This window comes from Sturnus vulgaris, chromosome 9, assembly GCF_052056855.1.
Source record: "Sturnus vulgaris isolate bStuVul1 chromosome 9, bStuVul1.hap1, whole genome shotgun sequence".
In the NCBI taxonomy this organism is placed as follows: Eukaryota; Metazoa; Chordata; class Aves; order Passeriformes; family Sturnidae; genus Sturnus; species Sturnus vulgaris.
Genome location: NC_142251.1, coordinates 9503195 through 9518813, shown reverse-complemented (window position 1 = coordinate 9518813; position 15619 = coordinate 9503195). Strand labels below are relative to the sequence as shown.

General features: G+C 37.7%; 1 protein-coding gene across 6 annotated transcripts in view; it reads left to right on the top strand.

The window, feature by feature from the left end:
- MAST2 (microtubule associated serine/threonine kinase 2) overlaps positions 1–15619 on the top strand; it is a 187289-nt gene that overhangs the window by 100439 nt on the left and 71231 nt on the right. Inside the window, exon 1 of one of the 6 annotated variants that reach the window (XM_014872053.2) lies at positions 3458–3860. The exons of the other annotated variants lie outside the window; for them this stretch is intronic. Coding sequence (XP_014727539.2) covers positions 3787–3860 — 74 coding nt within the window. The 5' untranslated portion in view covers positions 3458–3786. Of the gene's footprint in view, positions 1–3457; positions 3861–15619 lie in introns of those variants that run through there. 6 annotated transcript variants of the gene reach the window in all.

The window sequence follows — 15619 nt, the reverse complement described above, 5'->3', positions numbered from 1 at the left end:
CTGGAGTTTTTACACCTTACACACTTGGCTCTCTGTATGGTGATACTGAGCAGGTATCTTCACCTGTGTTAACTTATGCTTACTTATGGTGGAATAATTTTCTGTGCTCCTTGGGCATACAATTTAAAGTTTAAAATTAGTCAATATGCTCTTTATAGAGATAGAATGTGTCTACTTGTGTTGTGACTTCTCCAAAGATTTTGGCTTTACTAGCAAAATGGCTTTAATTTCTCCATATTTCTAGTGAATAATTAATGGATTTCAGTCTAATGACTATTAAAAAAAGTTATGTCTCCAAGTATCATGTTTTTATGTGAAGCTTAATACAATGTAACCATGCAAGTGACGGCATAATTAGCAGGAGATAAGTTTTTCCCAGTAGTATTTCAACTGGTTTCCATTACAAGTTTTCCTTTACCACAGTGTAACTCGTGAAATTCATCTTCATTTGAAAACTACTGCACTATTACATGGTTCGTCCTGGTTGAAGTGTTTAAAAATATAATCAATACTTTGTGAAAACTTTTCTTGATACATAGTCAACTTAAAATGCAGTCAGTCACAGGAGTTTTGATCTTTGAGATATTATTTTTCAAAATTGCCTCATTGATCTGCTTGGTATTGCTTCAAACTTTTCAGGGAGTTTGGCTTACTTTTAAAACGACAGATTTTATTTAAAAGAAGATGATCTTACACCAAGGAAATTTATTTAATGATAAATGTAGCTGCTATTAAAAAATTCCAGAAAGCAATGGGTTTCATGTGGACTGTTTGCCTAATTGCATTCTCATTTAATGTCAGGCTTAATTAATGTCCTACTTTAGTAATGGTAAAAATGAGAAATAGGGAAAGTCGTTGACACTGGCTATTTATAACTGTCCAGTGGATGCAGTGTCATTAGGAGGGCTCTGGAAACTGTACATTTGGTTGACAGAGAAATACTCCATCATCACTGGAGCTGCTGAAATGTTCTGCAGGTGGTCTTTTCAGAGAACAAGTTGGGCATAAAAAAGGGAAGGTGCATTAGGAAGATTGATGGAGACTAAATATCCTGAAAGGCGAGTGGGAGAATGTTACAAAGGAAGAGGTTTCTTTAGGCTTGGAATAACTCAGGGTCTGGAATTCACAAAGAGATGTTAATGTTATTATGAGTTAAACAAGATAGAAAACTTGTAACCTATTTGTATGAATGTGCTGTTGACAAGTTCTCTCATATACAGATATGGTACATTTTTGAATTGGTGAGAAGTTTCTGGTCCAAATTTTCCAAAATGTTTTGCTGATTGTGCAGAGATAGTAAGGCAGTTCCTTTGAAGGATTTCATTTGTCATTGTAGGTGTGAGAAAATCCTTCCTATATTTGTTGCTGCTAAAGACAATTCTGCAAATGTTGACACTGTCATATTTTAAGACATGACTTATTTTAAAAGCTTTTTCATGGTTTGTGTCTTCTGTTTTTATAGCAAAAACACTGCATCTCCAAGTGTGGTGTCTTCACAGATTTTTTGGGTACTGTGAACTTCTCAGGAATCTCTGGGTACCAAAATGAGTGCTTTGCAAGCATTGATTTGCAGGATTAGAGTTTGTTACTTCCATGTGGAACAGGCATTTTGAAAAGCAGGAATATAAAGAGTTAAAATAAATTTCTGCTGTTTTTGAACTGGTGTTATGTAATTCTCAAAGTGCTTTTTGCAGTTCTTGGGTAAAAGCTTTGTAGAATTGTGTTAAATGGCAATATGGGTGGATGGATGTGTTTCTGATGATAGCAAACACCCCATCCCCTTCCCTGCTTGGGGTGCCCTGTGTTCCCCAGGAGCAGAGAGGATGGGCAGGGTTTAGCTGGATTAACATTGCTGTAGGGCTGTCAGTCACTGATGCCCATAGAGAAATGTTCTCCTAAAATGGCTTCTCCTTTTTGTGCCCTTCCTGCAAGAGATGTGAAAGTGCTGCTGCTGAGCACAGTGATAATGAGTGATATGTCTTCAACTACTGAGCTTTTCAATCATTTTTGTAAAAAGCGTGACTAATACAGATTTAGGGGTGTTAGCTGATTGTGATCTTATTTGCCAACTATAAGCAGTCAGGAATTTATTTCTGCTGTGATAGGTTTATTTTGTTAGTTAACTGAACACTTTTTTTCCACCATTATTGCTCATGAATTTCAATTCATATTTTAGCTGACAGAGTAAAATTTTCATACCAGTTTAAATTGGAATTGGAAGGTCATATAATATCCTGAATATAATTCTAAAAGGCTAGCGCTCAGTTTCTACTTTATTGGTATATGGTATTATGTGGACACAAAAACTAATGTGTTTATTCTTTCTCATCAGTGGCACAGTTTAGTTCAGTTGTACTCTAAATTAACTTTGTGAAATCAAACCAGTATGTGATGTAGATTGACTTTGTAAAAACGTTTAAAAGTGGTAGAAAAGATGGTTCTGTTGTGCAGAAAGTTTAAAAATCCCATTTGCCTGTTTTAAATTTTAGATGGAAGGGAATACTTTGGTCAGTCAGATACTGCAATTCTTGATAAATGTATGTATTAAAAAGACGTAATTATTTAATGGAAGATTGTGAAGACCGTCTAATTCTTCCATGAGATTCTGTGGAGAGCTAAAACAAGTCTAGTGGGATTTCTTTCTCCCAGACATTTCTGTGTATTTTTTGGGGGGCTATATTGTGCTTGGAAGGCTGTGCCAGCTGTTGATTGTCATCTTTCTCATGTCTGTGATAAAAAGCCACTCAAGAAAGCTGAAATATGAGAACGTCATTAGCTTTCCTACTGGCAGAAGTGCTTAAAGAAGCCGCAATAGAAAGAAAATAGATTGCATACTGAAATTAAAAAAAAAAAAAAAAGAAGGCGGCTCCAGTGAGGTTTTGTTTACACCCCAGAAAAAGCAAATCATGGCAAGAGGTTTCTACAGGCACGAAGGGTAATAGTGAACGTGTGGCTGATGTGCAAAGGGAGTGTGTGGGAAACCTCTGATGTGCATCACACGAGTCCTGCTTGTGTTTTATTGTCAAAATTCAGCTGATTGAGTTGTTTTTGGGCACTAGGTGCTATATAGGAGTTTGTGTTTACTGTGACTGACGTGGATCTGGTGTGGTTGACTTCAGGGGGAGAATGGATTTCTGCTTTTATACTGATCTTAGGAGGCATTGGAAGCTTTTTTTTTTTTTTTTTAATTTAAAAATTTGCTTGGGTTACTGAAGATGAAAGATGGGATTCGTTTAAAGGTGAGAGATTAATTAGGAAAAAGAAGCAAAATGCCCCTGATGTGCCTTATGTAGTTAGGAAAAGAAGAGCCACCATGTCAGAATAAAAACACAAACTAGGCAGTCAGTGGTGCTTTCTGTGCAGACACAGCTTAAACCCCCCTATGTTATTCACGACGGCAAACAGTGCCCAGTTATGGTTTTGAAAACACTGAAAACATTTTGTTTGTAATTAGATGAACACAGAGAGACGTATAGAAAGCATGTATGCTGAGAATTCAGCAAACTCCAGGTTTAAAGTGCATATATTAGGAAGAGAATAAATATCTCATTTTGCACTGCCTCCTAAGGTGGAGGGAGGGAGGCAGGGATGGAGCAGGGAGAAAACAGAGGCAGTGGAAACAGCAGCAATATGTACGCTTGCCTGCCTGTCTCACATTAATGGAACAGCTTGCAAGGTCTACAGGGAATTTGCATTGGCTCTGTCACTGGTATTATTTAGTTCCTTATTTATTGCTAGTGGCTTGATTGTGCTGTATTTTCCCAGCAATGAAAGCTTTTAAAGATCATGTCTGACTCCTTTTGGACAGTGCTGTCCAATTTCTCTCTGCCTGCTACCAGCATGTTGAGACGATCCAAAAGGTAATCTAAGGATTTTGCGAGTAATTCTTACGATGTTTTTCTAAGCTGCTTGTTTTAATATTGTTTAGTCTTGCTTTTTTTTCCTGTTTTAACAGATTGACTCATATTCCTAGTACGTTAGATATGATTTCTTAATTTCTGAATGATTTGTAATTGTATTCATTGTAAAAATCATACTGTGCAGATCCACCGTTCGTTCTTTATAAAGATATTTATTTAAAGGCATTGTTCCTTCTCATACTATGTGAATGTGATAAGGGGTTTGTTTCTACAAAATGATGGATAGATGCTTACTGGGAGGAAGCTGCTTTATTATTTGAAGTAGCAAAACATTATTGTGTTGAAATAGGCAGCACCATGAAAGACTTGCAAATATTTTGACTTACAGCACTTACAATCTTTACTGAGATATGCATAACCTTAAATTTTAAATAATGCTTAATACATTTAGCATCTTTTTTTTTATTAGAGATGTGAATATGTTAATGTAGCAGTTAATAAGATGAGTGTTTATGTTTACCCTACTCTCTGGATTTTGATAAAATCCCATTGAAGTGTGTGAACTAATGAATGGTATCAGATCTGATGCAGTACAGGGGTGTCCCTTCAAGACTGGGAAATATCAACATAATTATCGCTCATCAGGTGCTCTGTGGAGCTTAACATTTGTAGCCTGAAAACTTACTGGTGAGACTGGTAGGTAGCTAATCCTGACTAAAGCCGTATATTCAGATTTATGAGTAAACAGTTGCAGCTGGTACCAGAATTTCTCAGCAGCTGGTTTGTTGATACAGTTAATAATCTATGTTAACTCAGACTCAGAATATAAGCTTTGGCTTAGGTTTAGGGTGAATTTTGTTCATTAGCTATCAGAAATTATATTAATCTTTTATAGAGGATTGTAGCTTCTACCAACTAATATTTCGGGGGACTCTTCATTTTTTGTTATTATTCCACACTTGTGATTTAAATTTTATCAAAGTTGTGTTCTATGCTGCCAGTGACTTTTAGAAAGCTTAGTGGCAACGAAAAAAGATTTTGTAAATAAATAGGGGTCTTAGTTGTCAGGGATTGCATTAGCAATGTTATTCTTTTCAAAATAGTTGTCTTTAGCCTGTTTTTTAAAGTAGAAGAGTTCCTTGAGATTCAGGTTGTGTGTTGATATCTCTGCTCCAAGCAGTAACTTTCACACCCATTGAGCAGTTGTAGCAGTGGTTTGATAGTGTGATAGAAGTGATAAAGCTTTGTATTTTGCTACAGATTTCTTGAACTTGGCTGGGGAGAGGAAAAGGAGGCAAATTATTCTCCTGTGCCTCCATTTCCAAAGGCTAAGGTAGGTTGGGCTTGGCTTTCAGGTGCTCTTGGCCACCAACCTGTGAGCATGGGAGCAGCCTGGGGTAATGAGACCTGGCTGGCTGTGGGAGCCAGGGGAGCTGGGCAGGGCCAGCAGCAAAGGAGCTGCTTTAGGGCAGGTGAGGGAGGACACCTGTGAATCAGAAAATAACCTGTGTTAGACCTGCCCATTCTGGATCCTTTTATTACTGCTGCCTGCACAACTTTGCTTTCCTAAAGCTCCTCCATGCCAGACAATGTCCAGTGTGCCTAAAGGTAGTATTTTGTGAAAATTCAGCAATAATATTCTTCCAAATAGAGTGGACACCCACAGTGTCTTTCATAACAAAAATAAAGCATCCTTGTTTATCAATATCTTGTTAGTGTGCCATTTTGAATTTACAATTACGCATCAGGGTCAGAAACAATTTGAGTGATACTAACAAGGTTTCAGGTGTGATGTTTTGTCAAAAAACTCCTACACAAAATTTACAATTCCATTTATTTGTTAGTAGTCGAAGTACATAAAGAAAGAAATTGATCTGTAAATCCGCTGAGCATCTTAATGGAAAAGAGATGACTTTTTATTGATTTAATCACATAAACGAGTATTAGGTATTTCAAAATGATCAAACAGCACTATGAGTATTCATAGCAGAGAGCTGCTGCACGAAGTCATGTGGTGGAAATCCTATTTTGCACAGGCTGGAAACCACAGCCTTCAGCCAGCCTCAGAAATGAAATATTTGAGCATGTGTGACAGTTTGCTGGGAATATCACCTTCTGCCGAGCCGGGCTGGCAGCCTGCCAGCTCTTTGCCTGCTGTCTTGGGGGAGATGGGTGGGCAGGTTGGGCTGGTCTGAGGAATATTGTGATAAATCACTGTAATAATGTAATTCTTGCCAGGCTATCTGTCCTGAAATCCTGTGTCCATGTATGCAATGACTGCTCCTGAGAGTGGTCACTGTGCATGGAGTGCATTGCAGTGCCATGACCTGGGTGTTTCTGTGTGCTGATGTTCTCAGGATTGTGGCATCTGGGCACTAGGAATGGAGTACTTCATCATTAAGTAAATAAATAATTATTTTCCAGTTTTAATTGGTCCCCTTTCAAAGCACAATGTTAACTTCTTAGTGCCCTTCCTTTAAAAATTGATTTCAATTTAAATTTCTCCTGTAGTTTCGCCATCTTGGTCATGTTTAGCAATAGAGAATTTTTTGCTGTAACAAATATTTGATACAGTTTTCCTCTGCTCTGTTTGTAAAACTTCTGTTTACAAGTCGTGTTGCATTAGTGGTAGCTTGTGTGCTCTTAATTCAGGGCTTCTCTGCTTTGGATTTCTCTCAGTTTTAATTTGGTTTCACATTGCAAGAAAGGGTTACTTGTGGTATTCTGACTACTGAGCTATGGCACATTTCTCTATAATGGCTTCTGATATGTACTAAAAATCCTAGAGGGCTTGACTCCCATATGGCTTCTCCTACATTAGGAGGCAAATGGGAAGGACTCCTCTTTCTCCTCGGTGCATTTTGTGGAAATGAGCTCTCTGGTGCAGCTGGTGGGATTCTCGCCGCAGCTAATGGCTCTGGAAAAGTGAACCATCTGCTGCTCCGGTCAAAGTGGCTGCATTGTTTCTTCTCCAACGTATTCCCAGAAGGATAGAGAAAGTCAAGAGCAAACTGTAAATACATAAGTTTCTCATGGGAGGGGTGACATAAACATAAATCACATTTACCTGTCAAACTGGTTCTGTATAAATATTTATGAGTTTAAACTATAGGAGAAATATGAGAACTCTTTGGTTCAAAGGGCTGGTATTCTGATATCAGCTCTACTGAGGCATTGCCTATTGAAATTGGATTATGGAAAGATAAAGCATTATTATGACGTATTTAAATTAAATGTCTCTGGATTTAAGTCCTCCTGTTTCTTTACACTTTGGGTGTATCTTGAATATACTCTTGCGATTTGATATTAACTGCACTGTAGAATTGTGCAAGTGAATGTTTGTTGGTCTTGGAAAACTGACTTAGAATACTGATTTCTAATGTTTCCTCATTTATTCATTTTAATCTTCTCTGTGTGGAACAGGCTGTGACTGTGAGTTTTAATGATTTCACTTTTGTTTAGTGACTTTCTCTTTGCAAAGTTAAGATGGGAGATTTGTGTGTTGAAGTGCCTTGCAAGGTAATTCTGGAGGATGAAAAAGGTGGATTTCTGTGAGGAAGGACATCCTGGATTTGTATCTACAATTGTCATTGATGCTTTAATTCTCTTTCCTCTTCTCCCTTCAATGAAAGAACTTCAGTGATACAATAATTGGTTAAAATCACAAGAATTAACTGCTTATAAAATGTAAAGCAATCTTTAAGTAGCAAAACACCTCTAACATCAGTGATTCTATGGAAATAATTGTATTTCATTACAAACAGTTCCTTGGTAACTAAGAAAAATGCTATTCATTATTGAAATAGTCACAAACAGTAAGAGAAACCACCTTTCACTGGGATTTAAATGAGTGAATGGAAATAATCAGGTGGCCAAGAACACATAAATGGTGCTTTCTGATGCACTGGTGTTTTCTGATAACTTTTCAGTTGCTGTAACAGCCCCACATTAGGCAGTGAGTCCATACATATCCCCCCAAATATATTCAGTGTCTTTTTTATGCTGATTCATCTAGATTGACATTAAAAGCTGTGTGTGTCAGAAGGATGCCACCTCCTCCATATATACATTATCACTTAGAAGAAAAACAATTAGTTTGACGCTAGCAGAATACTTACTTTTTTGTGGTCACATAAAGCCAGCATTAAAAATGTGAGTCTGTACTATAATTAACTTTAAAGTGACAGCTGTCATGCCACACATTTCCTTTCTTAAATGAATAACATAAGAAATGTTTCCCTTATGTTGGGAAGGATGGGAAAGACCTGGAAATCCGATGCTTTTGATAATACTTAGCTCAATTTTTTTTGCCTAGCTCAGCATATTAACAGACCTCGTGACACTCATAATTGGAGAGGAAATTTCATTCAAATTACTTCTGCTTGGTATTTCAATATGGCCTTAGGACTAAAGCACTGCTTGGGGGAGAAAAAATTTCCACCTTATCTTCTGAAAATCTCTTTATGACAGTAGTCTGTTGGATTGCATGGATATGTAATGGGTATTTTGCTCACTAATGGATGTGTTTTGGGGAGCTTCCAATACACTCTCCATTACAGGATATTTGCACTACTTAAATACAATGAAAGAGGCTGGTCCAATCAATTGAAGGAAGGTCCTCCTAAAACCCCCAAATATTCGTAATGATTCAGGCAATCCACCTGGACCATTTGTAATTTCTAGTTTAGAATCTAGTGGGATTCTGTGTAACTCAATTTTTTTGTTCATTTTGAATACTGTTGACAGTTTCCCTGCTTGACTAAAACCCAGGGAAAAGGTCTTAGAGGGTTAACACTGAAGTTTTGAGCCTTGAAAGCTTTTTGTTCAGATCGAAACTGTCTTGTATGAACATTTGGCTATTGCCCAGGACAAACCAGTTTTTCAAGTCAAAACTTCTGTGGAGAGGAAACGAAGCAACACACAAGTTGCAGACAATTTCATGAATTATTTGGATCCTTCACATGAACGAGACTGCTGAGTATAAAATAATTTTGCACTGGTGTTTTAAGTGATTTAAATAAAATACTGGGGCAAGAGACTGTTTTATGTTGAGGAGAAGTATGAGGAAAAGGGAGATCCTGAACGTCACAGAGGACGCTCAGATCAGGTTAGTTCTACTGTGGAAAGGAAGACAGGGAGTTCATGCAGGCAGGTGGTTGGCCTGGAAATGTGCAGTTCTTGTGTTTAATTGAAGTCGACACATTTGGGTGTTGGAATCCTTACAGAATCTTTGCATCTGCTTATTTTGACTGGTTTTTGTCTCTGATGAGTGTATTTTAAATCCAAGTGCCCACCAGCCTAAAGCTCTGGGAAGGCCTTGGAGATGTATCTGGATCTGAGGAACCTCTGCCCAGGCCATGGTGAAACCTTGTGCAGACCCCTGTTCTTTGGAGAGGTGTGAAGTTGTGGTCAGGAGCAGACTAAGAGATGTTCTCTGGTGCCCATGGGATTCCTGTTATTTTACTGAATAGCAGATGAATGTTGATGTTATAAGGAACTGTACACCTTAGAGCAAAATGTTTTTTATAAAAAGGAGACCTGAAGGAACTTAAGTAAGTATAACATGTCATCTTCTGTCACCAGACACCTACCAGGGGTGAAATTACTTAGTTTTCAGTTGGGTGCTCAACACTTTGTATTGATCACTATATTCAGGAAGTAAACATCTTTTCAAACCATTAAGGAAAACACCTTTGAAGTGATTCCATTCTACATTTGTAGCTAATTATCAGATAATCCCTGAATAGTATTTCTCCACTCACAGCCCAATTATCTTGTTTTTTTTCTATTATTTTGAGGACTACAGATTAATACCTAACTGTTCTTTAGAGTAGATTTGCTGATAAAATGAAACATTCTTCTGTAGTGAAATATCATAGGTTATTCCAGACCTCTTATATATTTACTTTTAAACACTGTTCTGGTGCATTTTATTTTTTTGGTTCTATGTCAGCTGAAGGTGGAAGGGTCTGGAGAACTGGGATTCAGAAAAAGGATGCTTACAAGTCCTGTGCAGGGGAGTCCTTGTGCCAGATATGAAATCCAAGCCACCTGATACCAGTCTCTTTTGTCTATCATTTTAGGTAATGCTGTGCAGTAAGTTGGACATATTTTGAGATTGTTAGCTTAATCAATCACTATCTTTCCACAAAAATGCCTCAACTGTCACGTTTTATATGAGGACAAAGCTTAGTCATGTACTGAAAATCTAAGCAAATGTTATGTGTATGTATCAGTATGATGTCTCCCATATTCATTACTGCCTGCTGTGTTTACGTAGCACTAAAGCACATAATTTAAACTCCTTCAGAATTAATAGAAGATGTAAACGTCACTTGACGTGTTCTGTTTGCTGGTGAAGGAGTTACTTCTGGTATCATGCGACACTGGCAGTGAGCATGTGCCACAGGAGAGACTCACAGTGACGTGAGGGAGAAAATCTTCTGCAGGCACACATGAGAACAGTCTTGCCCTGAATCTTTGTTCTCTGAGGAAGCGAGCTTGAATCCTGCGGTGGCATTTGAAATTACTTATTTCCAGTATATTGTGTGTTTTCCTGTCCTGTAATTTTTTTCCAGTCTTGATTGCATGGTAAATTAGGATGTTACAATTAGCAGACCTAATTTAAATTAAGCATGATTGCTATGGAATTTGAATACCTGACTTTCTGTAAGTGTTTGCATTTGTGTTCCTCTGTGTCTTCATTTGTGTACGTTCTGCAATTTTCATGGGTCTCATTTGTTTTCCTGCTGGCCGTGCTGGTTTCAGACTATGTGCAGAACAGAGCTGGGGCAGCAAGAATGCTGGGATTTCACAATGCATGGCTCCCAGAAATGAATTTTACAATAATCTTTTACTTATACAGAAATAGGCTAATGTTATTTAACAGCTCTATCTTTCCCCACTTTGTCTGAGAGAAAATTTGGGCTGTGTTTTCCTGTGCTTGTGAGTTTCTGCTAAAGTTTGTTAGATACCATTTGTAAAAATACTGCTCACATGTTCTTAGTTCCTTTAGTTCTGAATAAGTACATAAAGCATTCAAACAGCTTTTAGCAGTTTCTTTGCTTGTGTTCTGATCCAATTTTAATGAGGTACATTTATTAAATATCTGCTCTTTTAATGGTTGTGTAATTTATGGCTCTGATTTTACTAGGTTTTAGGTTTTTCTTACTTTCTTTTATGTTTTTTTTTTAGCTGTCACTTCTACTATCTATTTATTTTGATCCATTCATATATTTGTATGTACTGCTCTCTACCATCTTACTGTAACTGGACTTGATTTTGATTTTAATTTTCAGCCTTCTTAAGTAGAATATCTCTTGAAACAAGTACTCTTTCTTGGCCATGGTGAATTGCTTCACCCTTTGGATGTACTGCTGATACAAGCTTTAGCTGTCAGCTTGTGACTTCTAATGTTTGTGTTTTTCTTCTGCTCAGTTTTGTGAATGGTTGTTCCAGCTTCAGTCCTCTAAAATTTCAAAACCCTGTGTGTGTGTATCTATTTGTAGTATACATTTGTATAGTTATTAAACGGGAACAGCCATCCTTGTATGAAAAATTGATGGCTGTTGGATAATGAACATTTGGCTCAGCAAGTAGGCATTACACAGAAGAATGGGGTTTAACATGTAATCAGGCTTGATTGTTCCAGAAACTTCCCCTTGCTGCAGATCTGAGGGCTGCTCTGTGTGCCAGGGCAGGATCTGCACCCAGGGCCTCTCCTTCTTCTCCTGCCCTTTGTGGTTTTGTTGCTCCATTAACATGAAATGCCTTCTACAGGTATATTTTCTTATTATTTTAGTAGTCAGCTTATTTGATCTGATATATGCTGCAGTATTGCTATCTAATGTGTTTTTGTAAATAATTTTTTCATGTCTTTTTAAGTGTGTTTTTTTATCCAGGACAGTGGTTTATTGACAAACCTGTCTCTGTAAATGAGTAAGGACCACGTAAACTGAATGGTTTATTTCTAATCTGCAGTGTATCTCTCTACATGAATTTAAACCAGTTTTAGTTCCACAGAACTTCAGCTCCTGTCTGTCCCCTTCTTTGACATTTAGAGCCATCTCTTATCTCAGTAGCCTCTTTTCCCTCCCTGCCATTCAGTGAGTGCATTGATCAGAAAGGTCCCAAGCAGCATTTTTTCTTCCAAAGCTAAAGGGAACAACCTGAGCAATCCGTATTCTCTCTCTGTATCTGTTTTGAATTAAAACACCACCTTGGCAAAAACATCTCACCTTTGTTTTGCACTGCTAGGGAGCTGCTCTGCTCAGCCCTGGCAGAGTCCAGGCAGGCAGAGCATGGCATTTTCCTGTCTAAGCTTAGTCCTGGACAAATGTCAGAAGTTTTGTAGCCTGCCTACAGAGATTACAGGTTTGTTAAGCCCAGATATTTTCCTCATATGTCCACTGGACTATTATCCGCCTACCTTAGTACAATCATGCTTTGCTGTTATTTTTTAGAGATGTTTTTGAGGATTTTTCTCCCATCTTTGTGTGCAAACGTGATCAACAAACTGTTTTCAATGCTTCTGTTTGAAGGCCTTTAGAGGCTGAATGTTTGTGTGTACATGTATATACGTCCTGTAATACTTTCACAGAAAAGTGGATTTCTCCCCTTGAGGAAATAAACCTTTTTTCATTGGACTGTCTTTAGAAGTATCCTGTTCTTTTTTTACAAATTTTATTAAGGTGATGCTGATGTTTTTCTTTTGGTTTTATTTTGTAAGAAGTTGCTAAGAGTTGGGAAACATGACTGCTTTAGGAAGAGAGGTCTTGGTGATGAAAATGGAAAGCACATTCTCACCTTCTAAGTTTAGAAGAAAAAGTATAAATTTAAATTATCATTGTAAGGTAGGCAGCTTGAGACTTTGGTTTTCTGCATCTGTATCATTATCTACTACACTTTGCAACTGGGGATGAATTTGAGAATTGTTTACCTATTCAATGAATATTTTTTAATATATACAAATTCTGCAAAATTTAAGAAAATGAAATCTCAATAAGACAAAACACACAATTCTCATAGCAGGCAATGCTTAGGGAAGTGCCTGGGTCCGAAAGGTAGGAAAGATGAGAGTGTTGATCTATCAGTGGTGCAAAGCAGAATAATGTATACCTTGTTTTTGGGGGTAATTTTTAAAAGGTCAGGTATTTTGGTCCCTTTAGCTTTTGAGTTAAATCCAAAATATCTACAAAGCCTTTCTATCAAAAGGTATGTAGAACTGAAAAACTGAGGGATGGTGATTTTACAAAAAGCTGCCTAAAATGGTGTGGAATTGGTTGCAAATGAGACCCAGAGGAGTGGGTTTATTGTCTAACAATTGTCAACGTGCTCTCGTTGCTGTCTGCTCTTCTGGCACGTTTGTGCCATGTAGTGCCATGTTCTGTTCAGGATTTCCTGTGCTTTAATATGCTGGAAGCTGCTTGCAAGATAAATGTGCTGGGTGATGCCTAAAAAAGTTGATGTTGCAGAGCTGAGGATGGCAGTAAATTGAGGTTCATATGCAAAATAGCAGAGGCACCAGACACTTGTCTGAAAAGCACAGCAGAGATGTAGTTCCAGCTGGTAGGAAAGCACATCAGAAGTGTAACATTCTGCCAAGCAAGCACTCTTCAACACTCTTCAGTGGGGTTGTTATTGTTGGTCTCCATAGCTGCAAAGATGAGCCTTACCAACAGAGCAAAACCTTTCTAGTAGAGCTCAGGAGAGCACCTTAAGAATGTGTATTTTTAAAATGTGCAGATAATTTGATTGCAAATATCCTGGTCTTGTTCAGAATGTTGCCACTCTGGTTATTACTCTACTGTTCAGCCATGTAAAAATCTGTGTTCTGTGCAATAGAGGCAACTCCCTGGACAGTCTGGAGATTTATTCTAGAATAGTGTGTTGTTAGAATAGATTTAAAATTAGATCAGTAATTAATGCTCATGCTGAGGTTTGGAACCGCAGGTAGCTGATAATGAGCTAATTTGTAACATATTTTGAATCTTCAACTAAGAAAATGCTCTGAAACAAAATGAAGAGAATTGTTCATGTTGTGTGCTACAAAGCAACCAAATGAGTTTTCATATTATTTTATGCAACATTTACATTAAACCTGGAAAACTTTCTTTTCATTTTCAGCTCATTTGCTTTGTTTTGTGGATGCATCTTTGGGGAGAGTGTCTAGAGTAGGTTGGTTATATTGCACACCTGTATGTAATTGTACGCTCCACGGTTAGAGGATTTGAAACAATATAAAATCACTTTGTCATTTCATTCTGGAATTTGTTTGCTTAGATTTTTTGGAGGAAAAGAAATGTGATAAACTATCTTCCGTGAGAATTGCCAAGTAGAGACTTATTTAAAAAGCAGCTATGCTATGTGAAGCATTTAATCATATATTTGGAGGAAATGGGAAATGAAAGTATGCAGCTATGCTTAGCTTTCATTCAATCAGCCTTTCACACTTTGTGATGTAACTTCATGGCAGTATAATGCCTAACACAACTGAAGTAGGAGATAGGAGTGCTTGAGAAGGTTTATGCTTTGCCCATTAAATAAAGTCTATATTTATTCTGGGGTCTTTCTTCCATAAGAGATTTTTTCTTACTTTTTTTTTTTTTTTTAATGCTAAAACAAAGATAGGCTTGGAGTGTGTTCAGAATAACGTGGATTTGTGTAGTTGAGAATGGCTGTACCAGTCATTGTAATTTGTTGTGACATCTCATTTTGTTTGGCTTTGCAGAGTTGTTCTTATGTTGTTAATAATGCAAAAGGTCTGGACTGTATAGCGTGGCGTAAGCAGGTGTGCACCAGCCTCAAGCATTAGGCAAATTAGACATAAATTTGGTGTTCACTGGCAATTTCAGCCTTTTCTTTTGTAATTTCTTAGCTTGCGGTGATGCCGCTTCTTCAATTTGAGCTCTAAAAGAAGCAGGAGGGCTTGTCTAACATATAGCTTGGTTTAGATGAAAGGAAAATGGTCTTTCATGCAATAAGTTAATTCTTAAGTACAAAGATGTTAATTTTCTTAAAACAAAAGAACCATCTGCACCCATTTTACTCCTTGCTTTGTAAGTTTCGCGTTGCTCGAGTCTGTATTCACCTGGGTTAATGTGGTGGCATGGGAAACCATGTCCTTTGTGTGTTTTACCCCCTTTGTGTGCACTTTCTGGGTATCTGTACAGAAATGCAGCCCATACTTCACAGGTTGACTGCATCTTTTTCCTCTGTGCTGTTCTTTTTCTGTCCAGTTTATTCTGTCTCAAAACAATGGGCAGTGCAAATTTGAGTGGAGCCTGGCTTGCTGAGCAACTTGCATCTTGTTTCTGTGTTTGTAGTAATTAAAAGGTAGAAAACTTTTTGTGGAAGAGGACCCTGCACTCAGGCAGCTGGTTATCACTGTTGTTTTTATTTAGGTTACAAAGTTCAATCCTATTTGAAGTTCTTCAGAAAGATGGTGGAAACAGGAATACTGTAATCCAGTCTCAAGATCATGGGAGTTAGGGATTGGTTTTATAAAGGAGTGCATGGCAGGTACAGATTGGCCAGAGATGCACTGGATAAAGGCTCCTTAGTTGTTTAGTCTGAACAAAATAACCAGGAAGGATTCCAAATTCAGGATGTTTCCTTGCTCCTGGGACTTTAATGACAGGAAATAAAAAGCAGTTTTCCTAGGTGGTGTTCCTAGATGATATTGGGCAGAAGATAGTTCTGTGTCTGGTGTGATGGAGACTCTGCCTGCAATCTTTAAGAAGTTGCTTGTTGGACTCATG